This window comes from Rhea pennata, chromosome 12 (genome assembly GCF_028389875.1).
Source record: "Rhea pennata isolate bPtePen1 chromosome 12, bPtePen1.pri, whole genome shotgun sequence".
Classification (NCBI taxonomy): Eukaryota; Metazoa; Chordata; class Aves; order Rheiformes; family Rheidae; genus Rhea; species Rhea pennata.
Window position 1 is genome coordinate 10886656 of NC_084674.1, and position 25973 is coordinate 10912628.

General features: G+C 74.5%; 2 protein-coding genes across 2 annotated transcripts; both read right to left on the reverse strand.

Moving 5' to 3' along the window:
* Positions 1–551: 551 nt before the first annotated feature.
* LAMB2 (laminin subunit beta 2) lies at positions 552–11737 on the reverse strand. Its single transcript, XM_062585172.1, has 33 exons — positions 11554–11737; positions 11151–11320; positions 10937–11072; positions 10746–10819; positions 10444–10632; positions 10225–10288; positions 9204–9406; positions 8983–9103; positions 8128–8316; positions 7863–8042; positions 7649–7761; positions 7470–7549; positions 7247–7382; positions 6939–7094; positions 6705–6832; positions 6489–6609; positions 6095–6287; positions 5875–6018; positions 5538–5769; positions 5302–5465; positions 4991–5215; positions 4462–4676; positions 4288–4384; positions 3839–4211; positions 3582–3766; positions 3258–3490; positions 2987–3190; positions 2763–2907; positions 2235–2442; positions 1998–2139; positions 1145–1321; positions 900–1059; positions 552–821 (listed from the first exon to the last, which is right to left on the reverse strand). The coding sequence occupies exons 1-33, from the start codon at positions 11678–11680 to the stop codon at positions 685–687; spliced, it is 5421 nt and encodes a 1806-aa protein (XP_062441156.1). The 5' UTR covers positions 11681–11737; the 3' UTR covers positions 552–684.
* Positions 11738–11942: 205 nt separating this feature from the next.
* Positions 11943–25707, reverse strand: LOC134145632 (laminin subunit beta-4-like). Its single transcript, XM_062585315.1, has 33 exons — positions 25624–25707; positions 24660–24835; positions 24225–24348; positions 24076–24149; positions 23783–23971; positions 23645–23708; positions 23348–23550; positions 23153–23273; positions 22304–22492; positions 22047–22226; positions 21225–21337; positions 21028–21107; positions 20693–20849; positions 20311–20619; positions 20078–20199; positions 19848–19968; positions 19170–19362; positions 18540–18683; positions 17820–18051; positions 17582–17745; positions 17267–17491; positions 16477–16691; positions 16306–16402; positions 15228–15600; positions 14959–15143; positions 14655–14881; positions 14337–14540; positions 13792–13936; positions 13501–13708; positions 13261–13402; positions 12449–12625; positions 12191–12347; positions 11943–12112 (listed from the first exon to the last, which is right to left on the reverse strand). The coding sequence occupies exons 1-33, from the start codon at positions 25652–25654 to the stop codon at positions 11979–11981; spliced, it is 5475 nt and encodes a 1824-aa protein (XP_062441299.1). The 5' UTR covers positions 25655–25707; the 3' UTR covers positions 11943–11978.
* Positions 25708–25973: the final 266 nt, after the last annotated feature.

The following is a 25973-nucleotide window of genomic DNA, read 5'->3' on the forward strand; positions in this document are numbered from 1 at the left end:
GCGCGGCGGCTTGGCGCGGCCGCGCCAACGGCCGGCGGGCATCGCCCCGCGGTGTCACCCCCACAGGGTCGCCCCACCGCCGACTCCAGCCCACAGTCACCCCTCCGCAGTGTCACCCTGCTGCCGTGACACCCACCTCCAAAGCAAACCCTCAGCCCCACGCTGTCACTGTCACCTTGCCCTACAGCATGTCACCCAGCCTCACTGTCACCCGCCTCACTGTCACCTACCCTACAGCCAGCCCCTAGCCCCACAAAATCACCCCCTTGCGGTGTCACCCATCCCACAGCCAACCCCCAGCCCTACAGCATGTCACCCTGCTGCACAGTCACCTTGCCCTACAACGGGGCTGTGTGTCAGCCAGCCCCACACTGTCACCCCACCCCACAGCCAAGCCACAGGCTCCAACATGTCACCCTGCCCCACAGTGTCCCACAACAGGACCCCAGCCCCACACCGCCACCCCCCAGCCCCGCAGCGTGTCCCCGGTCCCCCAGCGCCCCGGGCTGGGGCCCGCGGGCAGCCCAGGGCAGCGCAGGGACACAGGCAGCCTCGTGCTGTAGCTTTATTCACAGGCGTGAGCAGCACCCTGGGGACCCGGGGCAGCCCGTGCCCGCCACCCCAGCGGCACAGGGGCAGGGACACGGCCCCGTGGGGCGGGCGGGGGTCCGGCCGGCGTGGCGCTCACTGGCAGGTGTTGTAGATCTGGACTTGCTGGTTGATGGTGGCCAAGATGTCCCTCATCCTGGCCTCCAGCCCATCCAGCTGGGCTGCCTTGGCGTCCAGCACCCGCTCGTTCTGCTCGTAGGCCTCCTCCAGCACTGCGCAGACGGGGAAGGACGGAGGTCAACACGGCGCCGCTGGCCCGGCCCCTCGCCCGGCCCCGGCCCCCGCCTCACCTCGGAGCCGCTGGAGCTTGCTCTGCGCCTCGCGCAGCAGCCCGGCGGCCTCGGCGCGCAGCTGGTCCGCCCGGCTCCCCGCCTGCAGCGCGCCCTGCGCCCGGTGCTGCACCAGCTCCTGCGCCGTCCGGTACCGGTCCCGCAGGTGCCCCTCCAGCAGCTGCGGCGCGAGAGGGCAGCGTCAGCGCCGCCGCCGCCCCCCAGCCCCGCCGTGCACCCCCCGCCGCAGCCCCTGGCTCGCTTGCCTGCTTGGCCTCGTCGGCTCGGGCCTGCGCGCCGCCGGCCGTGTCCTCGGCTCGGGCGGCCACCAGGCTGTTGTTGGCTCGCTTCACCTTCAAGGCATCCACCTGCCGGTCCAGCAGCCCGACCCGCTCCATGGCACTGGCCAGCTGCTGCTCCGCGTTCGTCATCTGGGCCTGCATCTGGGCACCGGCATCGACACCGTCAGGGTGCCCATGTGGTGGGGATGGTCACCACCAGGGTGTCCGTGCAGCAGGAACGGACACAGTCAGGGTGTCTGTGCAGCAGGGACAGACACCACCAGGGTGCCCACAGACCAAGGACAAACACTCAGGGTGTTTGCAGGGATGGACACCGTCAGGGTGCTCATGCTGGGGGGGACAGACACCATCAGCCTGTCCGTGCAGCAAGGATAGACACTGCTGGGGTGCTCTTAGACCAAGGATCTAAGGACACCATCAGGGAACCCACTCGATGGACAATGACACCATGAGGTTGCCCACATGGTGGGGACCACTGGCATGAAGGTGTCTCATGGCAGGGATGGACACCACCTGGGTGCCCACGTGGTGGGAATGGATACTGTCAGGGTGTCTGCGTAGCAGGGACAGATGCCATCAGGTTGCCCATAGACCATAGATGGACACCACCAGGGTACCCACATAGTAGGGCTGGACACCATGAGGTTACCCCTATGGTGGGGACCGACGGCATAAGGGTGCCCCTGGGCTTGGATGGACACTGCCAAGGTGTCCATGTGCCCGAGACCAACACCATCAGGGCGCCTGGGTGGTAGGGATGGGAGTCCACCAGTTCCCATGGGACAGAAGCCACGGGGAGCTGGAAAGAGACCCTTACCACACCAAGCGCTCTCTCGCTGTGCTGGATGTCGCTGGTGGCACCACGGATGGCATGCTCAGCCGTGCCCTGGGCTTGCTGCGCCTCCTCCAGAGCCTGCCGCACTGCCTTGGCCGTGCTCCTCACGCCCTCCGCCTGCGACCTGCAGCCGGGGTGGCCGCAGCCTCAGCACCTGCTGGGGCCCAGGTCTCTGGCAGGGCTGCGTCCCCCCGGCGCGCATCCCAGCCCCACGCTCACCTGGACCTCTGCGCATCCTGCAGCAGCTGCCCGGCCTGGCGCACATCGCCGGCCGTCTGCTCCAGGATGGCGTCCACGCTGGCCAGGCCACGCACCCGTGCCTTGATCTCCTCGGCCAGCCGGTGGATCTGGGCCGGTGAGGCGGGCAGCGACAGCTCCAGCACCCGGCTGGCCACCACCTCGATGCTCTCGGGGTCGGCCCCCTCCTCTGCGGGCAGGAGCCGTCAGTGCCATGTGGTGCTCCGGGGCAGAGGGGCGCAGGGTCGCGGGCGCCCGGGAGGCGCAGGTGGACAGGGGAGGTGGTGCCAGGCAGCGGGGAGGGCAGCGTGGGGCAGGGAGGGCAGGGGGACAGGGGCAACGGGGAATTGGAGGGCAGTGCTGGGGCTGTGCTGCGCGATGCTGTGCAGGGTTGTACAGTCCACGGGCAGTGCAGGGGCCGCGCGGTGCCACGCGGTGCCATGCAAGGCAGTGCGGTGCCATGCAGCGCCGGGCAGGGGCCGCCGGCCCCCGCTGCATGCCGCCACTCACGGCTCAGGAAGGCCTTGACGTGGCTGATGAGCTCCCGCAGCTCCTTGTTGGAGCGCTCCATGCGGGCCCTGGTCTGGTTTGCCTTGTCCAGAGCTGCCTGTGCCCGGAGCCGGGCCTCATCCGCCTTCCCCTTGGCCTCGGCCACCTGGGCAGGGGCCAGAGACCCTCAGCGCCCGACGGGCTCGGCCGCGCAGCCCAGTGCCCGCCGGCCCCGCGGCACGCACCTTGTGGGAGAGCTGGGCCACGTCGCCGGCGGCCCGCTGCAGCTCCTCCCGGGTATGGCGTGCCCGGTCCAGCGCGCTGTCAGCCGTGGACACGGCCCCGCCGCAGCTCAGTCCCCCGCAGCGCTGTCCCCCGTCCTCGTCCCGGCACCCAGCTCCTCCGCAAGGGCTCTCGGAGCAGGGCGCGTCGGCTGCAGCCCCGCACACCTGGAAGGGAGCGCAGGCTCGAGGAGGCTCTGGGCACCGTCCTCGGTCCCTGCCCCGTGCCCCTCACCTTCTCGTTGAGCGGCTGCAGGCTCAGCGCCTGTGCCCGTGCCGCCAGCTCCGTCAGCGCCCACCGGCTGGCTGCGTTGTGCCGGTTGAAGTCGTCCCGGCGGCTGGCCAGGAGCTGCTCTGCGCGGCGCCGCGTGGCTGCCGAGGCGCTCGCGGGGCCGTGGGTGGCACTGTCTGCACGGCGCTCGGCCTCCTGCGACTCCGCGTGGGACTGGTGGATGCTGTCGTAGGCGCCTGGGGGGGCGGCACGGGAGTTGTGAGACCCCCGGCCACAGCCCTGCTGCCCCGATGCGGCCCCCCGGCACGGGGCTCCCGACTTCCTCACCGAGGAAGTTGGAGGTCTTGAGGGTGTGCAGCCGCTGGCCCAGCTCCTGCACGCTGTGGTTGAGGGCGCGGGCGCCCCGGTCCACGGTGCTCAGCACATGGCTGGCGTTGAAGTTGGCGTCCTGTGCGGCCGTCAGCTCGCCCTCCAGCCGCGTCAGCCTCTCCGTGGCCTCCCCGATCTGCTGCCTGCGAGGCAAAATGGGTGAAAACCCGCTGCCAGGGCCACCCTGGGGACCCGCGCCCAGCGCTGGCGCTCACCGCAGCCAGTCCACGGTGCGCATCAGGTGGGTGGCAGTGGCCGCTGTGGCGTTGCGGGCAGCGACGACGGCCTGCGCGGAGGCCAGGCTCTCCTGCAGCCGGCGGAAGGTGCCCTCGAAGGCGCCGGCAGTGCCGGTGTGCTGCAGCAGGCTGGCCCGCTGCGCCAGCGCCCGGGTGCGAGCAGCCAGGTCCTGCACCACGCGGTCCCAGTCCCCGAAGCAGGGGTGGCAGGGCTGGCAGGCGGGGAAGGCGCCGGCAAAGCCCCGGGCGCACTGGTCGCAGCGGACGCCTGAGACGCCAGGCCGGCAGTCACAGTGCCCGCTGCCGCGGTGGCACTGGGTGCTGGCAATGCCGCGGGGGTCGCAGTCGCAGGCTGCGGGGAGAGCAGGGCACCTGCAGCCTCGCCGCGGCGGGGGAGCCATTCCCCCCACGGCAGCCCCGGCTCTCACCTCGGCACTTCTGCTGTGGGTCACCCCAGTGGTTCTCCTGGCAGTCAGCGCAGGTCCGGCCGCCGAAGCCCGGCTGGCACGAGCACTGCCCCGTGAACTGAAACAGGGAGGCTGAGGCTGGCACCGGTGCTGGGCGCCCCGGCACCCCCGCCACCCGTCCCCAGGGTGTCTCACCTGGTTGCAGGTGGGCACCAGGGCGTGCTGGGGGTGGCAGGCACAGGGTTCGCAGCCCTGCCCGCTGCCCAGGTTCCAGAAGTTGGGGCTGCAGCGGTCACAGCTCTGACCCTCCACGTGGGGCAGGCAGCGGCACTGCCCACTGCGCCCATCGCACTGGCACTGCTGCGGCCCACAGGTGCTGGGGTCGGTGCCCAGTGCATTGCAAGAGCAACCTGCAAACGGATAGGTGCTGAGTACCGAGTGGGGATGGGACAGGGATGGGAGTGGGGATGAGAGTGGGGATGGGATGAGGAAAGGATTGGGGCAGGGATGAGGAAAGGATTGGGGCAGGGATGAGATTGGGGCAGGGATAGGATGGGGAAGGTGATGGAAAAGGGATGGGGGCAGGAGCAAGGCAGGGCCACAGGCACTCCCCCCCCACAGCGTGCATGGGCAGGGGGCGGCTGTGGGCGTGCAGGGTCCCTGGGGCCGGGCCGGGCCGTGCAGTGGAGCTGGAGGCAGGTCTGCAGGCAGCGCAGGTACTCACGCCTGCAGCTGTGCCGCGTGGCGTCCCCGTAGTAGCCGGGCTGGCACTCTGCGCAGTGGGGCCCCGCCGTGTTGTAGAGGCAGCGCAGGCAGCGCCCTGTGCGCCGGTCGCAGGCGTCCGGGTCGGTCATGTCAATGTTGTTGTGGCACTGGCAGGGCAGGCAGCGCCCACCAAACTGCAGCGGGTCCCCGTAGTACCCGGGCGCGCACTCGTCACAGCGGGGACCTGCTGGCACAGCGAGCTGGGCAGTGCCGGGAGCTGGGGCAGGGCACCCCTGGCCGCCCTCGGGGCTCCCCAATGCCAGCACCCACCTGTGTACCCAGGGCTGCAGTGGCAGACGACTTGTTGGGAGTGCCCATCCTGGTGGCAGGAGGTGGCGAAGTGGCGGCTGCTGCCGGGTCCCTCGGGGCAGGGGCAGGGCCGGCAGTGCTGGCCCGAGCCCAGCGCCGGGTTCCCAAAGTGCCCGGCCGCGCACCTGGGGACAGGCGGTGAGCGGGAGCCTGAGCTGCCGGTGGCACCGTGCCCCAGCCCGCGGCGCCCCACTTACCGCTGGCACCTCTCGCCGTCCGTGTGGTCGCGGCAGCGCAGGCAGGCGCCGGTGCGGGGGTCGCAGTCCTCGGCGTGCCCGTTGCACTGGCAGGGCCGGCAGGCCGGGAAGCCCCAGTGGCCCGGCTGGCAGCGGTCGCAGCGCAGCCCGTGGGCGCCCTCGCGGCAGGCGCACTGCCCCGTGGTGCTGTCGCAGATGCTGCTCACCGACCCCTCGCTGCTGCACTGGCACGCTGCGAGGCAGGGCGCTGAGAGCGTCGGCGCTGGGGCCGCCGCCGCCGAGCGTCCCTCCCCGCGCGTCCCCGCGGAGCCGCCCGGCTCCTCCTCGGGGCACTCACCTCGGCACCCGCCAGGCACGAAGCCGAAGGTTCCCAGGGAGCAGCGGTGGCAGCGGCGCCCCACCACGTTGGCTTTGCACTGGCACTGCCCGCCCTGGGGCCGGCACTCGGCGCTGAGCGAGCCCTGGGGGTCGCAGAGGCAGGCTGCGGGCAGAGCGTGGCGTGAGCGCGGCGGCCCCACGGCCACGGGGCGCGAGCGCGCGTGCGGGGCCGTACTCACGCAGCGCCCCGTCGTGCAGGACGGCCGACATGCTGCTGAGAAGGCTGGAGCACGGCTCGGCCACAGGCGACTGCCCCACGGCGTGGAAGTGCTGGGCGCAACGGTACCGCTCAAAGGTCTCCCGACGCCCCGCGGCGCTGGGGTCGCCTGCGATGAACATCTCCAGGGAGGAGTAACGGGGCAGGAGCACCAGCTGGGGGAGACAGGGAATCGGGACACCCCCCTCATCTCTCCCCTCACCTCCCATGGGTGCATCCCGTGCGCAACCCAGCTGCCCCACATGCACCCTGCGCAATGCCCAGCCTGCTCCACGCTGCACCCCGTGCACCAATCAGCCACCCTGTGCACCCTCCCTGGCCCCCACAGCCAGGTGCCCCCCGGGGACGCCCCTCACCGAGTCGATGAGCACGCTGGCGGAGGGCGGCTCTTGCCGGGCTGCAGCACAGCCCAGCTCCAGGCGGAGGGTGTAGGAGACGCCCTTCTCCAGGCAGACGGGCTGGGGCAGCACCACGTACCTGCGGGGCAGCAGAAGGCAGGCACGGGCAGATGGGTTCCCCCTGCCCCCTCCGGCTCCCCGGGCAGCTCGGCCCGGCCCCGGCGGGGCGCTCACCTCGCGCCGGACGGGAGGCTGGCGGAGAGCTGGTCGTCGGCCGGGATGGTGTTTCCACAGGGGCTGCTGGCGGAGACGGGGCTGGGGCGCAGCACCCGCAGCCTAACCTCCTTCCAGGGCTCCGGGTGCTGCAGGCAGAGAACAGGGCAATCGCCGCCCCGAAAGCCTCGCCGGCCCGCGATGATCGCGGCCCCTCGGCCGGGAACGCGGCTCAGCCTCCCCGGCCCGGCTCACCTGGGGCTCGTAGCGGATGACCACGTCGTACTCCATGGAGAAGGGCACGTTGCCCACGTGAAACTCCACCGAGCTGCCCTCCGTCACGCGGGCAAACCCCCTCCCCGTCCACGAGGCCGGGCGGCCCGCGGGGGGCTCGCGCTCCACCACCGAGCCCTGGTGCGAGGGGCAGTTGTGCGATGCGACCCCGCAGGGTGCCATGGCCGCAGGCATCGCTCCCCTCTGCTGCAGGGCAGGGTGCCTACGAGCCTGGGCACCTGCAGCTCCCCGCAGTGCCCAGCTTGCCCGGGGGCGGCTCTGCCCCTCACCTGCTGCAGCCGGGCATCCTCAGCCTCGTAGGTGTAGTGGTCCAGGTTGATGTGGTAGAAACCGGGCTCCACCTGGCCACACCGCCGTCCCACCATGTGGCTGCGGCACCGGCACTGCCCCGTCTCCGCAGCACACCTGGCACGCCGACGGCACTGTCAGCACCGAGCCCTGGCGCTGCATGCTGGCAGGGTGCCCCGCCGCTGCCCCCAGCCCCAAACTTACAGGTTGTCTCGGGCGCCTCCCACGTCGCAGTCGCAGGGCTGGCACCCCGGGAGGTCGTGGCTCAGTGCCCAGTGCTCGGGCTGCAGGGAGCGAGAGCGTCAGCGAGCGCCCGGCTCCGGCGCCATGCCCCCGAGCACCGCGCACGGCCGCCGGGCAGCTGCGCAAGCAGCCCCACTCACCAAGCACTGGTCACAGTTGCGCCCGGTCACCAGCCGCTTGCAGAGACAGTCGCCGCTGACGGGGTCGCACCGGCTGCCCTCGGCCACGGTGCCGCGGGGGTCACACTGGCACCCTACGCAGAGAGCCAGCCGTGTCCGGCAAGGCCAAGCCATACGCCGAGCCCCGGCGGGTGCCCCAGAGCCTGCGGGAGCCAGCGCCGCCGGCGGTACCTACGCTGGCAGCCCTGCGGGTTGGCGGCACTGAGCCCGAAGAAGCCGGGCTTGCAGCGGTCGCAGCGGGGGCCCTGCACGTGCTCCTTGCAGCGGCACTGCCCCGCGAGGAGCCCCCGGGCCGGGTCGTCGGCAGCGTCGCACAGCCCGCCGTCCAGCGAGCCCTCGGGGTCGCAGTCGCAGGCTGCGGGCGCAGGCAGCGTCAGCATCCGTGGCCGGCCGCGCACCCTCGGGCGCCTGCCCGGGCACCCCAGCACACCCAGCCCCACCTCGGCACACCGCAGGGTCCCGCAGGTCCTTGCTGGGGTCCTTGTAGTAGAAGGGCTTGCAGAGGTGGCAGCGGCGGCCCATGGTGTTGTGCTGGCAGCCGTCGCACACGGCCCCGCTCGCGTTCCCCGTGGCCAGGTACACGGCCATGTCGAAGTGGCACCGCCGCGAGTGCTCGTTGCAGTCGCACCCTGCGGGGCCGGCACCGCGGGGGGGCATGCAGCACCCCGACCCCGGCCCCCAGCCCCGGCACGCAGCACCCCGACCCCGGCATGCAGCACCCCGACCCCGGCCCCCAGCCCCGGCACGCAGCACCCTGACCCTGGCACGCAGCACCCCGACCCCCCGCCCCGGTATGCAGCACCCTGACCCCGACCCGCAGCCCCAGCACGCAGCACCCCGACCCCAACCTCATCATGCAGCACCCCGACCCTGACCCGCAGCCGCAGCACCCTGACCCCAAACTCAGCACGCAGTGCCCCAGCTCCAAACCCCACATGCAGCACCCCAGCCCCAACCCCCAAACCCAGCATACAGCTCCCTGACGCCAACTCCAAATCCAGCCTGCAGCACCCAAATCCCACCAAACCCTGGTGCAGCCCCCAGGACCCCCCAAAACCAAACTGTGGCATGCAGCACCCTCAATCCTCAAGGCCCTTTGAACCACGGCATGCAGCACACCGAATCCCAAGCACAGCTTGCAGGACCCCACGCCCCCAAACATGGCCTGCAAGATCCCCAAACTGGCCTCCAAACCACAGCCCGGCACGCAGCACCCCCAAGCCCCCTGGCACAGCGCAGCCTGCCAGACCGTGCCAGGGTCCCAGCGCCGGGCGCCCCGCGCCAGCAGCACTCACGGCGGCAGGCGTTGGTGCTGGTGCCCTGCGCCGGGCGCCAGGGCAGGTCGTGGTAGAAATCCTCGCAGCGCTCGCAGTTGAGGCCCTGCGTGTGGTGCTTGCAGACGCAGCGACCGTGCACCTGCCGGGACACAGCGGTGAGGGGCACGGGACCGGGAATCCAGGCTGCCCAGCTCCAGTGCGGCACCGCGGCGGAGCGTGCGGGGCCGGGCTCGCCCTACCATGCCGGCGGCGGCGGCGGGGGCCCCGCTGAGCGGGGCGCACTCCGAGGCGTGCCCGTAGCAGAAGCAGTTGCCGCGCAGCACCAGCTCGTAGAGCGCGTAGTAGTACTTCTCGCGGATCTCCCGCCGCGAGTCCAGCAGGTTGTCGCCCAGCGTGTGCAGCTTGGTGAAGTTCACCCGCAGGTTGGTGACGCGCAGCAGGTCTGGCATGGGGGGAGAGCAGTGTCAGCGCCGGGTGTTGCACGCCCAGCTCCGGCAGCGTGCGGCCCGCACGGGGTGTGCGTGGCTGGGCTGGGCTGGGCTGTGCGCGGCTGCGCACCATCAGCCTGGGTGATGCCCGGCTGTGCAACACCCGCCCGGGCCGTGCACGCGGTCCTGGCTCTGCACAGTCCCAGGCGGGAGAGGGGCTGGGAGCTCCCCAGAGCAGAGGTTTCCCCTAGGGAAGGGCAGGTCTGGGGGCCCGGGGGCGCCGCTGCTCGGGGTGCGCGTGGGGCAGCACTGTGCATGGTGGGCGCAGCCTCGCGCTGCCCCGGCTCCCCGGCACGACAGCACGGCTCGGCTCCCCGGGGAGCGCAGTTTCCCAGCAAGCCTGCCCTGCAGATTCCTCCCCTCCTCCTGCTCCCAGCCTAAATTTAGCCGTGGGCAGTCAACCCCCTCCATCTCATGCACGGCCCGGCCTGCAGCCTTTCTCGCCGTGGATCCCTTCCTGCTCGGCACTGGGGTGGGCCCAGCTCTGGCACGGCCCAGCGGCCGGCGGGGCCGTCCCGGCGCTCCCGGCAGGCCCTTCCCTCTCCGCTGGGTGCCCCGCGCTCGCTGTGACGCAGCTCGGCTTTTAGCTGCAAGCCCGGGCTGCAGCCCCCAGCGCGGCCCCCCGAGGCTCCCGTCGGCTGGGCTGAGCCCCCGCGGGCTGGACCCGGCCCCAACCCCCGCGGCGGAGCTCCGAGCTGGGGAAGAGCAGCCAAAATAGCGGCACCCAAAATAGAGCAGCCAGGCTGGAGCCCCTGAGCAGCCGGCGACTCACTCTGGATGTCGGGACTGTAGGGGTCCGGGATGGGGATGGCAGGGTCCAGCACCCGGTAGATCACCTGCAAAAACGGAGAAGGCAGAGCGGCAAGCGGAGGCCAGGGGCAGCCCCGGCCGGGCGCCCGCCCCGCTCCGCTCCCGGTGCCGTGCACCGTGCGAGCCAGGCTGCGGCTCCCCCCACGCCGGCAGCGCCCGCGGCGCGGCGCCGGGCTCTCACCTCTCCCTCGGTGGAGGGCTCGATGTCGGAGTAGCGCGACTCGCAGACGACGTCGTCGACGCGGCGCGGGGGCCCGCGGGGCACGCGGGGGAAGGCGCCCGCGCAGTCGTAGGCAAAGTAGCGGTACGCGCGCCAGGTGCGCCCGAAGTCGGCCGAGCGCTCCACCAGCATGGCCGCGGGCCGGAAGGTCTACGGGACGCCAGGCTGCGGCCGTGCCCCCGGGCGCCGCGGCGGTGGCCGCCGCCGGCACCGGCAGGGGGAAGGGGCGGCCCCGTGGGGGGACCCACGCGCTGCGGACCCACCTTGAAGGTCATGATGAGGTGGGTGAAGTGGAACTCGGCCTCCAGGTCCAGCTGGATGCTGACGTGCTCCACGCCTGTGGGACGGCACGCTTGAGCCCTGCCGCCGCCGCCGCCGCCGCCGCGGCTGAGCCACGCTTCCCGCGCATGGGCGGGCGGCAGGAAGGGGAGCCCCCTGCCCGGCGGGAGCTCACCGTTCTCCGACTGCCACCAGGCCTTCTTGGGGCGGGGGGCGAAGGTGGTGAGCACGTTCTCGATGCGGTGGCTGCCCGCGTTGCCGCGGGCATCGTAGGGCCGCCGCGAGTCGCACACGAAGCACTTCTTCTCGTCCTGCGGCCGGGAGCGGGGTGCTCAGCGGGGCGGCCACGGACCCCCCGCCCCCCCCCGGCCCCCCCCCGGCCCGCTCACCTGCAGGTGGCTGACGATGCAGTAGGGCTGGGGCCGGCGGAGGCCGCAGGTGGAGGAGGCGTGCAGGCGCTGGGCTCGCCCCACCAGCAGGTCGCCCGTGGCCGGGTAGCAGCTGCCCTGGGCGCAGCCCCGGGGGGCGTCGGGCGCCTGCCCCAGGGCCCCCCGTGGCGCTGCGGGGGCAGCGGCGGCTCAGGCCGGCGCAGGGCTCGGCGCGGCCGCGCAGGGGGGGGACCAGAGCGGCCCCGCGGCGCCCCCCTCCACCCCCCCCCCACCCTCCCGGGGCGGCGGGGACGGGAAGGGCCGCCCGGGCGGCGGGGCCCCTTCCGCGGCCGCCCGGAAACCCCCGCCGGGGCCCGGCCGCCGCCGCCGCCCGCCCTCGACGCCGCGCCGGGGCCGCACTCACCGGCCAGCGGCAGCAGCGGCAGCAGCAGCAGCAGCGGCAGGAGGCAGCGGGGGCTGCGCACGGCCGCGGCCCGCGGCGCCGCCGCGCCGGCGCCCCGCGGTCGCTGCCCACTCGTGGCCGTGTCCATGCCCGCGCCCGCGTCCCGTGAGCCGCGCGGAGCCGCGCCGCGCCGCGCCCGGCCCTCCCGCCGCCCCCTCGGCGCTTGGCTGCGCGGAAGGCGCGGGGCGGATCCCGGCCGGAGCGGCGGCCGCGCCGCCGGCGGAGCCCCCCCGCCCGCTCCGACGGCCGCGGCGCCGAGCCAGACACCAGACACGGGCGCAGCCGCTGCTCGGCGCTTTATTCGGAGGCCCCGCGGCCGGGGGCCGGGGGCCCGCCGGGCCCTGGGCGACGCGCGGGGCTGGCCCGGGCGGCGGGGCCCGGGCGCCCTAGCAGGTGGCGTAAGCGTTGGCCCTCTCCCGGATCTCCTCCAGCAGCCCCGAGACGCGCCGCTCCAGCGCCTGCAGCCGCGTCGCCTTCGCCGCCATCGCCTGCTCGTTGGCGCCCAGGTGCTGCTCCAGCTCTGCGGGGACGGGCGGCGTCGGGGCACGGCCGGGGCGCGCCGCCCCTCGCGCCCCCGCCGCCCGCGCTGCCCCCCTACCTTCCAGCTTCCTCTTGCTGCTGTTGGCCTTGTCCAGGAGGTCCTGGGCCTGCTGCGTGATGTGCATCACGCGCTGCCGGGCGGCCGGGGACGCCCCGTCCAGCTCGCTCACCCGGCCCTTCAGCACCAGGTACCGCTGCGCCACCTGCGCCAGATCCTGGCAGCAGGAAGAGGGGACGCGTCGCGCCGAGGCCGAGCCCCCCCGGCGCCCGGCCGGCCGTGCCCCGCCGCTCTGCCCCCCCCCACCCCGGGGCTCACCTGGCTGAGCGTCCCCGCGGCGGCGGTGGCGAGCTGCGCCCGGGCCTCGGCTCGCTGGGCCAAGCGCCGGCCGTCTCGGCTCTGCTCCTGCAGCGCGGCGACGCGCTGCGCCAGCTCCCGCAGCCGCTTCCGCGCCCGCTGCTCCTTCCCCTCCAGCGCCTGCAGCTTGCGCTCCGCCTGGGCGAGCGGGCGGCACCAGGCTGCCAGCGCGCACGGCGACCCGCCTGCCTGTGCCCCCCGGCCCCGGCGTCCCCAGCGTGCCCGGGCTGCCGGCCTCGCTCCCCCGGCATGCCCACGGCACGGCCTCGCTCCCCATGGCATCTTCCCCCGGTTTACCCATGGCACCAGCCCCATTACCCCAACATACCCACAGCATCAGCTCCGTGACCCCAGTATACCCACGGCGTGGGCCCCATGACCTCAATGTACCCACAGCACCAGCCCCGTGACCCCCAATACAGCTGTGACACCGGCCCAGCACCATTACGCGCAATAGACCCATGGCACGGTGTACCCATGGCATGGCCCTGTGACCCCCGATGTACCCATGGCACCAGCCCCATTGCCCCAGTGAACCTGTGGCACCAGCCCTGTGACCCCCAATACGCCCATGGCACTGGCTCTATCACCTCACTACCCCCACGGCGCCAGCCCCAGTCGCCCCCGCGCACCCGCGGTGCTTGCCCTCCTCCCCGGCACATCCCAGCACCAGTCCTGCACCCCGTTAACGGCTATGCCCAGGGCACCGGCCCCGCTGCCCCCCGTGCACGCACAGCCCCGGCCCCCCCGGCCCCGGCGCCAGCTCCTCGCACCTCCTTGGCGCGGCTCTCCGCCGCGCGGATGGCGTCCCCGGCGCTCTGCAGCGCGCTCCCCGCCGCCGCCGCCTGGGCCTGCGCCGTCTGCAGCGCCCGCCGCGTGCCCGCCAGCACGTCCCGCACGCCCTCCGCCCGCTCCCTGCGGGGACACGGGCGGCTCCAGCCCCTGCCCCGCGGCTGGCTCGTCCCTCGATGCCGGGACCCCGCTCGCGGCCCCCCGCGGCGCCCGGCACTCGCCTGGCCTCCTGCCCCCGCTGCAGCAGGCTGCGGGCCGCGGCCAGCCCCTGCGCCGTGCCGTTCAGCACCGCGTCCACCCCGTCCAGCTGGCCGATGCTCTGCCGGATCTCGAGCAGCAGCTCCTGGATCCTGCCGGGGCTGCTGGGCAGGGAGATGTTCAGCACCTGCCGGGCCACCAGCTCGATGCTGGCCGGGTCGGCCCCCTCCTCTGCGGAGACACGGAGCGGGGCTGAGCTCGGTGCCGGCGCCGCGCTGCCCCGTGCCCGGCGCCCGCCCCGTGCCCAGCCCTACCTGCCAGGAAGGCCTTGATGCGGCGGATGAAGTCGCGCAGCTGCGCCGTGGCCTTCTCGGCGCGGGTGCGGGCTGCCTGCGAGCGCCCCAGCGCCTCCTCGGCCTGGCTCCGCGCACCCCGCGCCAGGTCCTGCACCTCCCGCATCTGGGGGGGCGGGGGCGGCGACAGGGGCGCTGAGCGTGGGGCGCAGCGCTCGTGGGCACGGGGGGGTGGGCACGGGGCCATGGGGATGGGTGAGGGGGCACAGGGGCATGTGCAGAGGGGCACAGAGGGGCGTGCAAGAGGGTGTGCAAGGGGGTGCAAGGAGGGGGCACGGGAGGGACGTGCAAAGGGGCACAAGGGGATGTGCAAGGGGGCACAGAAAGGGCACGGGTGGGACGTGCAAAGGGGCACAAGAGGGATGCAGAGGTGACAAGGACACGAGCACGGGAGCACGAGGACACTGCACAAGGGGCAGCCGCAGGGGCGCAGCGGGGCCGGGCCGGCCCGGGGGGCAGCGCGGGGGGCCCGTGGTGCCGAGCCCCGCCGGCCCGGCCGTCCCTACCTTGTGCGCCACGGCGCCCAGCTGCGCCAGCACTGCGTCCAGCTGCCGCGAGGTGTTGCGGGCGGCGCGCAGGGCGCGGGCGGACACGGGCAGGGCGCCGGCGCAGCCCGCGCCCCCGCAGCGCCGCCCGCCGCCGCCGTCCCGGCACAAGGCTCCTCCGCAGGGGGCTTGCGTGCAGCTCCGGTCCCCGGGCGCCCCGCAGATCTGCAGGGCGGCGCGGCGCGGAGCTGAGCCGGGGAGGGGGGACGCGGCACGGACGGGGCAGGGGACAGGAGGGCGTCCCCGCCGGCACCCGCGCATGCCCGGCGCCGCGCTCACCTTGGCGTTGACGCCGGCCACGCCGAGCTCGGCCGCCCGCTTCCGCGCCTCCCGCAGCGACTTGCGCTGGGCGGCCGCGGCGCGGCGCGAAGCGTCGCCCCGGCGTCGCAGCGCCCGCTCGGCCGCCCGCCGCGTGGCCTGCGCCTGGCTCAGCGCGCCCGCCGCCCGCTCCGCCGCCTGCCGCGAGGCCGCCGCCGCCGCCGCCGCCACCGCGTGCCGGGAGGCCTCTGCGGGCGGGCGGTGGCGTCAGGGCACGGCCGCCGCCGGCCCCCGCCGCCGCCGGCCCCTCGCCCGCCGCTCTTACCCGCGAAGGCGGCGCCCGGCACGGTGCCCAGGGCGCGCTCGAGGCGGGACGCGGTGCCGCGGAGCTCGCCCAGCTCCCGGCGCAGCCCGGCCAGCCGCTGCCGCCGCTGCGCCTCCCCCCTCGCCAGCCGCTCCAGGCGCTGCTCCAGCTCCCGCAGCTGCTCCCACGAGCCGTCCAGCTCCGTCCTGCGCAGCGGCCGCGTCTCAGGGGCTCCCCGCGCCCAGCCGAGGCCCCCGACCCCGCCGCCGCCCCCCGCGGCGCCCACTCGCCTGCTGCCGTCCAGCCGCTCGCCCAGGCTGCGCAGGAGCTGCGGGCGCTCGCCGTGGGCCAGCAGCTGCCCCAGGCGCCCCAGGGCCTCCTGCAGCGCCCGCAGGCGCCTGGGGCTCGGCGGCGGCGCGGGGCCGCCCTGGCGCAGCGCCCGCGCCTGCGCCCGCAGCCGCCGCAGCGTCTCCCGCAGGCTGCCCAGCGCCGGGTCCCAGCGCCCGAAGCAGGGGTGGCAGGGCGGGCAGCGGGGGAAGGCGTCCTGGTAGCCCCGCTGGCAGCGGTCGCAGCGCGGCCCCCCGAAGCCCGGCCGGCACGGGCACTGCCCGCCGGCCCGCTCGCACTGCGGGCTCTCGGCGCCCAGCGGCTCGCACTCGCAGGCTGCGGGCACGGGCGCCATCACGCCTCGGCCGCCGCGCGGGGCCCTGCATCCCCCACGGCCCGCCGTGTCCCCAGGGCGCCCCATGTCCCGGGGATCCCGCTGTGACACTAGGGACCCCCATGAGCCCAGGGTCCCACCACATCCCCGGGCTCCCACCGTGTCCCCAGGGTCCCATCGTTTCCCCAGGTCCCCATGTCCTCAGCATCCCACCGTGTCCACAGGGCCCCTCTGTCCCCAGGTCCCACTATCACCCCAGGAACCCCCCATGTCCCCAAGGACCCCCCCTATGTCCTCAGCATCCCATCATGTCCCCAGGGTCTCTGTGTCCCTGGGGCCCAATGACCCCAGGGTCCCCCATGTCCCCAGCGACCTCCAGACCTCAGTATCCCACCATGTCCCCAGGGCACCCATGTCCCCAGGGTCCCACCATGTCCCCAGGTCCTCACCACATCCTCAAGGTCCCACTATGTCCCCATGTCCCCAAGGCCCCACCATGTTCTCAGGGTCACCATGTCCCCAGGGTCCCACCATGTCCCCAGGGTCCCCAGAGGCCCACGTCCCCAGAGCCTCCTGCATCCCAGGGCCTGCCGTGTCCCCAGACACCCTGTGTGCCCAAGACCCCTCGTTTCCCCAGGGCCCCCATACTCCTGACATCCCCTGTCCCCGGAGCCCCGGTGTCCCCGGCCCCTCGGACACGCTCCCACCTCGGCACTCCAGCTCGGGGTCACCCCAGTGATGCTCCTGGCACTGGGAGCAGACGCGGCCCCCGAAGCCGGGGCGGCACAGGCACTGCCCCGTGACCTGCAGCGAGAGCGACGTGCTCAGCGGCGCCCGGAGGCGACGGAGCCGCGGTGCCAGCGGCGCGGGGCACTCACCGCGTCGCAGGCCGGGTGCAGGGCGTGCGTGGGGTGGCAGTCGCAGGGCTCGCAGCCCCCCGGCTCCCCCAGGCTCCAGAAGTGGGGGGCGCAGCGGTCACAGCTCCTGCCCACCACATTGGGGCGGCAGGCGCAGGCGCCCGAGGCTCGGTCGCAGGCGCAGGTGCCCGCGGCGCAGTGCGAGGCCAGCGTCCCCCGTGGGTCGCAGCTGCAGCCTGTGGGGCGGGCGGCCGCGTGGGGCCCAGCCCCGACCCCAACACCCCCCAGTGCCCTGCCTGGCACTGACCCCCCTGCACCCCCAACCTGCCTGCGTGCTCCTGACCCCCACGCGGACACCACCCCTTGCGTGGCCCCAAGTCCCCGCTCTGCCCTGAATGCTTGTGTGGCCCCAATCCCTGCACAGCTCCAGACCCCCTGCACGGCCCCAGACCCCCTGCATGGCCCCAGACCCCCTGCACGGCCCCAGACCCCCTGTATGGCCCTGAACCCCCTGCATGGCCCCAGACCCCCTGCATGGCCCTGAACCCCCTGCATGGCCCCAATTCCTGCACAGCCCCAGATCCCTGCGTGGCCCCAGCCTCTTGCACAGCCCCAGCCCCTTGCACGGCCCCAAAAGCTCAACACAGCCCCCAAACCCCTTGCCTGGCCCTGACCCCTTGCATAGCCCCCAAAACCCTGGGGTCCTGCCTGACCCCTGCAGCACCCTGCACCCCTGCACAGCCCCGGCCCCCCACACGGCCCCGGCGGCTCGCCCGGCGCCAGCCCTCGGGCTCCGCGGCGCCCCGCTCACGCCGGCAGCTGCGTTGCAGGGCATTGCCGTAGTAGCCGGGCTGGCACTCGGTGCAGCGGGGCCCAGCAGTGTGGTACAGGCAGCGCAGGCAGTGCCCCGTGCGGGGGTCGCAGGCCCCCGGGTCGCTGGCGTCGATGTTGTTGTTGCACTGGCAGGGCCGGCAGACGCCCCCCTCCATCTCCGGCGCCCCGAAGTACCCGGGCGAGCAGCGGTCGCAGCGGGGCCCTGCGGGCAGCAGCGGAGGGCCCGTGGGTGCTGGGGGCGCCCAGCACCCCTCAGAGCATCCCCCGGCGGTGCTGGCGCGGCGCCCCTCACCGGCGTATCCGGGCGCGCAGAGGCACACGATGTGGCCAGTGGCCTGGTTGGCGTGGCAGGCGCTCCCGTGGTAGTGCCGCGTGCCGGGGAAGCCGGGGCAGGGGCAGGGCCGGCACTGCTGCCCCGAGCCCAGCACCGGGTCCCCGTAGTAGCCATCCTGGCACCTGCGAGCAGCAGGGCTGAGCGGCCGGCGGGCGACGCGCCCCGCGGCGCGGCCGCCCCGTCCCGTCCCGCTCACCTCTCGCAGTGCCGGCCGGCGGTGTGGTCACGGCAGCGCAGGCAGGCGCCGGTGCGGGGCTCGCAGTCCTCGGCGTGCCCGTTGCACTGGCAGGGCCGGCAGGCCGGGAAGCCCCAGTGGCCCGGCTGGCACTGGTCGCACTGGCGGCCCACGGCACCGGGCTGGCATCGGCACTGCCCGCTCACCGCGTCACACGTCCGTGACGCCGAGCCCTCGGGGGAGCAGGCGCAGGCTGCGAGACGGCACCGCCGGGGTCAGGCGCACGGGGCGCACGGACGGCGGGACGGACGGATGGGGGCACCCGGGGCACGGCCGGCCCGCGGGCTGCGGGGCGGGAGGACGCGGGTGCACGGATGGGCCACGGGGCGGGTGAGCAGGCAGGTGGGCAGACGGGTGAGAGGTCGCGAGCAGGAGCAGTGCCCAGCCCCGCGTAGACCCCCGCAGGGTACGTGGAAGGACAGACAGACAGATGGATGTGGGACTCGGACCCAGAGCACGGCCACCCCACAGGCTGCGGGACAGCAGGGCTGAGACAGAGGCGCGGATGGACAGATGGACGGGCGGGTGATGGCCGCAAGCTGGAGCACCAGCCAGGCCCACGCGGGACAGACGGACAGGAGCACCCGCACGGCTGGGGCCCGGGGCACCGCCAGCGCAGGGGTCCCGCTCCCCGCGGCACGGCATGGCGCGGCGCCCGGCACGGCCCGACCCGCTACTCACGGCTGCAGCCCAGGGGCCCGAAGCCGTAGCTGCCGGGGGCGCAGCGGTCGCAGCGGCGCCCGACGACGTGGGGCTTGCACTGGCACTGCCCGCCCAGCGCCTGGCACACGCCGCTGCGGGAGCCCTGCGGGTCGCACTGGCAGGCTGCGGGGTGGGAACGGCGTGGAGCAGGGCCGCCCAGGCACCCGCCGCCCCCCACGGGGGGCACAGCCCCATCCCGACCCCCTGCACCGGGCATACTGCCCCCCTGCAAGGGGTATGGTCCCATCCTGACCCACTGCAATGGGCATGGCCCCATCCTGACCCGCTGCACCGGGCATACTGCCCCCCTGCAGTCCCATCCTGACCCACTGCAATGGGCACAGCCCCATCCTGACCCGCTGCACCGGGCATACTGCCCCCCTGCAGTCCCATCCTGACCCACTGCAATGGGCACAGCCCCATCCTGACCCGCTGCACCGGGCATACTGCCCCCCTGCAGTCCCATCCTGACCCACTGCAATGGGCACGGCCCCATCCTGACCCACTGCACCGGGCATACTGCCCCCCTGCAGTCCCATCCTGACCCGCTGCACCGGGCACGGCCCCATCCCGACCCACGGCAGCGTGCACAGCCCCGGCCCCACTCACGCAGCGCCCCGTCGTGCAGCAGGGCCGAGACGCTGCAGACGAGGCGGGCGCAGGCCTCGGCCAGGGCGGGCGGCGGCACCATGCGGAAAGCCTCCAGGCACCGGTAACGCTCCAGCTCCTCGCGGCGCTGCGCCGCCGCCGCCTCGGCGCCCTCGAAGCCCGGCAGCTCCGGCACCCGCGGCAGGAGCACCAGCTGCGCCAGGAGAGCCGGGCGGCGGGGAGGTGGGCGAGGGGCAGAGCGGCCTGGCACCGGGCGGCGGGGCAGCCCCGACCCTGCGGGGGGCTCGTCCGCCCCAGCCCCACGGGGACCCCCAGCTTCAGCTCTATCAACATCCCCATCGCCACCGACCTCCCCCTCCCCAGCCCCACAGACCTCCCCAGCCCCATTGACCTCCCCAGCCCCACTGACACCCCCAGCCCCACCGACCTCCCCGGCTCCGATGACGTTTCCAACCCCACTGGCTATCCCGATCCCACTGATATCCCCATGGACAACCCCAGCCCCACGGGTGTCCCCAAGCCCATCCCAGCAGTGTCCCCTCTGGCAGCCCCGTCGACGCCTCCCTCCCCGTCCCCAGCCCCCCAGGCAGCTCCAGGCCGAGAGCAGCCCGGGGGCCGTGACCGCGCCGTGCTGCCCGGTCCCCGCTCCTCGCCCCGGCCTCCCCGAGTGCCCCTCACCGAGTCGACGAGGACGAAGGCGCCGGGGTGGCGCCGGGCGACACCGGCCCGCTGCAGCCGCACGGCCACCTCGTACGGGGTGCTGGGCTCGAAGCAGAAGGGCCGGGAGAGCAGCACGTACCTGCGTGGGGGCGGGCGTCAGGGTTCACGCGATGGCCGGGGCCGCCGTGCCCGTGCCCGTGCCCGTGCCTGTGCCCGTGCCGGTGCTGGTGCCCGTGCTGGCGCCTCACCTCCGCGTGTGCGGCAGGCTCTGGCGGTACATCTGCTCGGAGGGCAGCAGGTTCCCGCAGCGCGGGCTGGTGGGCAGCGCCCGGGAGCTGACGCTCACCACGGCCTCCCAGTCCTCGGCCGACTGCGGCGAGAGAGGCGAGGGGGCCGTGGGTGGGGGGCCGCGGGGGGCCGCGCGCCCCGGCTGGCCGGCTGCCGGCCCGCGGGAGGGCGCCGGCGGCCGGGCCGGGCTCACCTCGGGCTCGTAGCGCAGCAGGATCTCGTACTCCATGGGGTAGGGCACGTCGTCGACGCGGAAGGTGAGGCCGGCGCCGTCCCGCACGCGGGCGAACCCCGGCCCCGTCCACGTCACCATGCGCCCGGCTCCGTCCCGCGCCACCTCCTCCACGTCCGGCCCGCCGGCTGCGCCGGGGGGCTGCTGGCGGCCGCGGCGGGACGGGGGCCGCGGCGGGCTGCGCCGGCGCCGCGGCCGCCCTTTCCGCCCGCCGGGCACGCCGTTGTCGCCCTCCGGGCAGTGCAGCGGCGCCTCGGCCCGCGGGGCGCCCTGCGGGGACGCGGCGTCGGTGCGGCGGGGCGCCGGGGCCGCGGCGCCCGCGGGGCTCCCCGCGGCTACTCACCGGGAGCTGGGGGTGGCCGGGCCCGCGGCCCGCGGCGCGCTCGGCCTCGTAGGTGCGGTGGTCGAGCGGGGCGCAGAAGAAGCCGGGCTGCACCTGGTCGCACTGGCGCCCCATGAGATGGGGGCGGCATGGGCAGGCGCCGTCCGCCGCGGAGCACCTGCGGGCGAGCGGCCCGCCGTCCGTCTGTCCGTCTGTCCATCCTTGCCCACCAGCGCCGTCCGGCAGCCGCCCAGGCTCGTCCCATCGCTCACTTCCCACGCTCGCCCCTCCGTCCGCCCCTGCCCCAGCCCCCCGCCCCGTCCCGCCCCCCGTCCCGTCCCCGCCGCGGGCCCCACCGGTTGCTGTAGGCTCCCCCGAAGTCGCAGGCGCAGGGCCGGCAGCCCCCCGCGTCGTAGCTCAGGCCCCAGAACTCGGGCTGCAGCGAGACGGGCGCCAGCTGAGCGGGCGGCCGGGGGGCGGCCGCGGGGCAGGGCCGTGGGGCAGGGCCGTGGGGCAGGGCCGTGGGGCTGGCCGTGGGGCCAGGGACACTCACCACGCACTGGCTGCACGAGCGCCCGGCCACGAAGCGCTTGCAGTAGCAGTCGCCGCTGACGGGGTCGCAGGGGGAGCTGCCCGCCACGGTGCCCCGCGGGTCGCACCGGCACGCTGCCCACGCACACGCGCCCGCCGCGGGCTCGCACCGCGGCCGTGGGCTCGCCCCGCCGCCGCCCGCCCCCCGGCAGCCCACCCGCCCTGAGCCGGCCCCATCCCTCCGCCCCACCCTCCCATCCCAATCCTTATCCTATTCCCCCGTCCCACATCTCATCCCTCCATTCCCCATCCCTCCATCCTCCTTTTCACCATCCCACATCCCTCCATCCCTCCATCTCCCTCCCTCCATCCCCATCCCCCATCCCATCCCTCCATCCCACATCCCCCCATCCCTCTATCTCCCTCCCTCCATTCCCCACCCCTCCATCCCGCATCCTTCCATCCTGCATCCCTCCATCACTCCAGCTCCATCCCTCCATCCCCTTCCTCCATCCCCTTCCTCCATCCCATCCCTCCATCCCTCTATCTCCCTCCCTCCATTCCCCATCCCTCCATCCCACATCCTTCCATCCCACATCCCTCCATTCCTCCAGCTCTGTCACTCCATCCCCATCCCTCCAACCCCTTCCTCCATCCCATCCCTCCATCCCCATCCTTCCACCCCTCTATATTCCTCCCTCCATTCCCCATCCCTGCATTCTCCTTTCCTCCATCCCACATCCCTCTGTGCCTTTCTCCACCCCCTTCCTCCATTCCCTACCCCTCCATCCCATCCCTCCATCCCACCCCTCCACCCATCCCCGTCCCGCCGGACGCTGCTCACGCTGGCAGCCCTGCGGGTCCCCGTGGCTGAGGCCGTAGGCGCCGGGGCGGCAGCGGTCGCACCGGGGCCCGGCCACGTGCTCCTTGCAGCGGCACTGCCCCGCGATCATGCCCAGCGCCGCGTCCGTGTGCCCGTCGCACGCGCCGCCATCCAGCGAGCCCGCCGGGTCGCAGTCGCAGGCTGCGGAGACAGGGCCCGCGTGGGGCTGGGCTGGCCGGGGGCAGCGCGGGGGGCCGGGCAGCGCGGCGGGCACTCACGGGCGCAGGCGGTGGGGGCGCGGATGTCGGCGCGCGGGTGCCGGTAGTAGAAGGGCTTGCAGAGGTGGCAGCGGCGGCCCATGGTGTTGTGCTGGCAGCCGTCGCACACGGCCCCGCTCGCGTTCCCCGTGGCCAGGTACACGGCCATGTCGAAGTGGCACCGCCGCGAGTGCTCGTTGCAGTCGCACCCTGCGGGGCCGGCACCGCGGGGGGGCATGCAGCACCCCGACCCCGGCCCCCAGCCCCGGCACGCAGCACCCCGACCCCGGCATGCAGCACCCCGACCCCGGTCCCCAGCCCCGGCATGCAGCACCCCGACCTCAGCATGCAGCACCCCGACCCCCAGCCCTGGCACACAGCGCCCTGACCCCGGTCCCCCGCCCCGGCATTCAGCGCCCCGACCCCGGCCCCCAGCCCCGGCACGCAGCACCCCGACCTTGGCATGCAGCGTCCCGACCCCCAGCCCCGGCACGCAGCACCCCGACCCCGGCATGCAGCGCCCCGACCCCGGTCCCCAGCCCCGGCACGCAGCACCCTGACCCCAACCTCGTCATGCAGCACCCCGACCCCGGTCCCCAGCCCCAGCACGCAGCACCCCGACCTTGGCATGCAGCGTCCCGACCCCCAGCCCCGGCACGCAGCACCCCGACCTTGGCATGCAGCGCCCCGACCCCGGTCCCCAGCCCCGGCATGCAGCACCCCGACCTTGGCATGCAGCGTCCCGACCCCCAGCCCCAGCACACAGCACCCCCAAGCCCCAAACCAGGACAGCCAGCCCGACACAGCCCCAGCGCCGGGCAGGAGCCCGGGCCTGGCGGGGCCCGCGCGCCCCGCGCCGGCAGCACTCACGGCGGCAGGCGTTGGTGCTGGTGCCCTGCGCCGGGCGCCAGGGCAGGTCGTGGTAGAAATCCTCGCAGCGCTCGCAGTTGAGGCCCTGCGTGTGGTGCTGGCAGACGCAGCGGCCGTGCACCTGCGGGCGGGCGCCCGGCTCAGCCCCGGGGCCGGCGGGCCGGGCGGCGGGGGGCCGGGCGCAGGGGCCCTCACCATGCCGGGGCTGGGGCGCAGGGCGCCAGGCGCCGGGGCGCACTCGGCCGCGTGCCCGTGGCAGAAGCAGCTGCCGCGCAGCACCAGCTCGTCCACGGCGTAGTAGTACTTGTGCAGCACCTCGCGCCGCGAGTCCAGCAGGTTGTCGCCCAGCGTGTGCAGCTTGGTGAGGTTCACCCGCAGGTTGGTGACGCGCAGCAGGTCTGCGGGCGGCAGCGTCAGCGCCCGCCGCGCCGCCCGCGCCTGCCGCGCCGCGCCGCGCCGCCCCCCGAGCCGGCGGCTCCCCCGGCCACGCACCCTGGACCTCCGGGCTGTAGGGATCCTCCACGGGGACGGAGGGATCCAGCACCTTGAAGATGACCTGGGGGCAGCGAGGGGCTGCTGAGCGAGGCGCCCGGCGCCCGGCGCCGCGCGGGCCACCCCGGCCCCACGCACCTCGCCGCGGCTGGAGGGCTCGATCTCGGAGTAGCGCTGGTCACAGAGCACGTCGTCGAGGCGCCCCGAGGGCCGGCCGCCGGCGCCCGGGAACAGCTTGGAGCAGTCGTAGGCGAAGTAGCGGTACGCGCGCCAGGTGCGCCCGAAGTCGGCCGAGCGCTCCACCAGCATGGCCGCGGGCCGGAAGGTCTGCGGGACGCCAGGCTGCGGCCGTGCCCCCGGGCGCCGCTCTGCCGCGCCGGCACCGGCGGGCGCCCGGCGGCACCGCGCTGCGCCCTGCCCCGCGCCGCTACCTTGAAGGTCATGATGAGGTGGGTGAAGTGGAACTCGCCCTCCAGGTCCAGCCGGATGCTGACGTGCTCCACGCCTGCGGGACGGAGGGCTCACGGCTGCTCCCCCCCCCCCGACCGCGCACCCCGCGGCGCCGCCGGCCCGGCCTCACCGTTCTCCGACTGCCACCACGTGCGCTCGCCGTCGGGGCCGCTCAGGTAGATGACGTTCTCGATGCGGTGGCTGTCGCGCAGCGCCGGGTCCCGCGAGTCGCAGGTGAAGCATTTCTCAGAGTCCTGCACCGGGGAGCGGCTCAACGCCGGGGGCCGCCGGCTGGGCGCTGCGCCGGACCCGCGTCCGGCCGTGCCCGCGGCCACGTGGGTCTGGGCTGCACGCGTGGGGCTGTGCGTGCCAGGGGGTGTGCGTGCCAGGGGGTGTGCATGCCCAGGGTTGTGTATGTTGGGGGTTGTGCATGCCGGGTGGGTTGTGCATGCCCGAGGTTGTACGTGCTGGGGGTTGTGCATGCTGGGGGCTGTACGTGCTGGGGGCTGTGCGTGCCGGGTTGCACGTGCAGGGGGTCGTGCGTGCCCGGGGCCGCGCGGCTCACCTGCAGGTGGCTGACGATGCAGTACTCCTGGGGCCCATGGAGGCCGCAGGTGGACGTGGCGCTGAGGCTCTGGGCTCGCCCCACCAGCAGGTTCCCGGTGGCCGGGTAGCAGCTGCCCTGGGCGCAGCCGTGGGACAGGTCGGGCTCCTCCGAGCCCGCCGCCGCCGGCACCCCCACTGCCGAGAGCGCAAGGATGAGCCTGGAGGGGGTCTGCGCCGGGGCTCCTGCGCCCCCTGCACCCTCTGTCCTGCGCCCCTGCTCACCCCCACACACCCTGCGCCCCCGTCCTTCCCCATGCCACCCCATCCCGTCCCCACATCCTGACCCAGTGATGCAGCACGAAGCTCCATGACCTGGAAAGGTCCCAGTGGGCCGGCCGGGGCCTCGGGCGTGGGGGGACGATGGGGGAGTAAGGGCACAGGACTCCTGGCGGGAGGTCTTGGGTGGGGTGTGTGTGTGCGTGTGCAAGAGACCTAGGTGTGCGCAGAAAGGGCGGTTGCGTGTGCAAAGGGCCCATGCAGAGCGTGGCTGGGCACGTAGGGGCACGGGTGCTGCCGGCCCTGGTGCCCCCGGGTTCCCGGCGCGCTGTGTCCGGCGCCACGCGTGCACGAGCGTGTGCGTGCTCACACACGCTGTGAGAGTGCGTGTGCGCTCCGCGTGCTCTGCATGCACGCACGTGCGGTGGAGCCGCGCGCGCCCATGGTGCTCCGGGGGGGAGGAGGGGGGCGGAGAGCCCCGGGCAGCCGGCGGCGCGGTGCCGGCGGGAGCCAGGAGCCAGGTCAGGCGCTTGCTAATCCCGCCGGGCTCAGCGCGGCCCGGATTCCTCGCTGGGATTTGCAGCCGAGCGCCAGGCCCTCGCTGCCCCCCCCCTGCGGTGGGTGCCGCCCCCGGCTCTCCCTGCACCCCGCGGCACCCCGGGGCACCCCACGCCAGGAGCCCGGCCCCGGCCCCGGGAAGCGCTTACCCAGGAGGAGAGCGAGCGCCACGAGGTCCATGGGCAGCCGTGGTGGTGGCCTGGGGGACGCGGAGGAGGCGCTGCAGCGGGGCCGAGAGCCCGGCTCTGGTGCAGCGCTGCACCCTGGGGACCCCCCGACTCCCGTGCACCCCCAGGCGACAGCAGCGGGCAGGGGGCCGGGCCGGGGGCCGGGGTGATGCTGCTGTGGCCGCATCCTGAGCCGAGCCCCGCACCAGCCACACCGCCCCCCCGGCCCTGCCTCCGGCCGCCCCGGGGAGGATCTGTCCCCACGAGCGCTGGTGTCCCGGAGGGTCCCGGTGCCAGCAGCACCGGAGCGGGCCGGGCAAGGCCATCCCGGC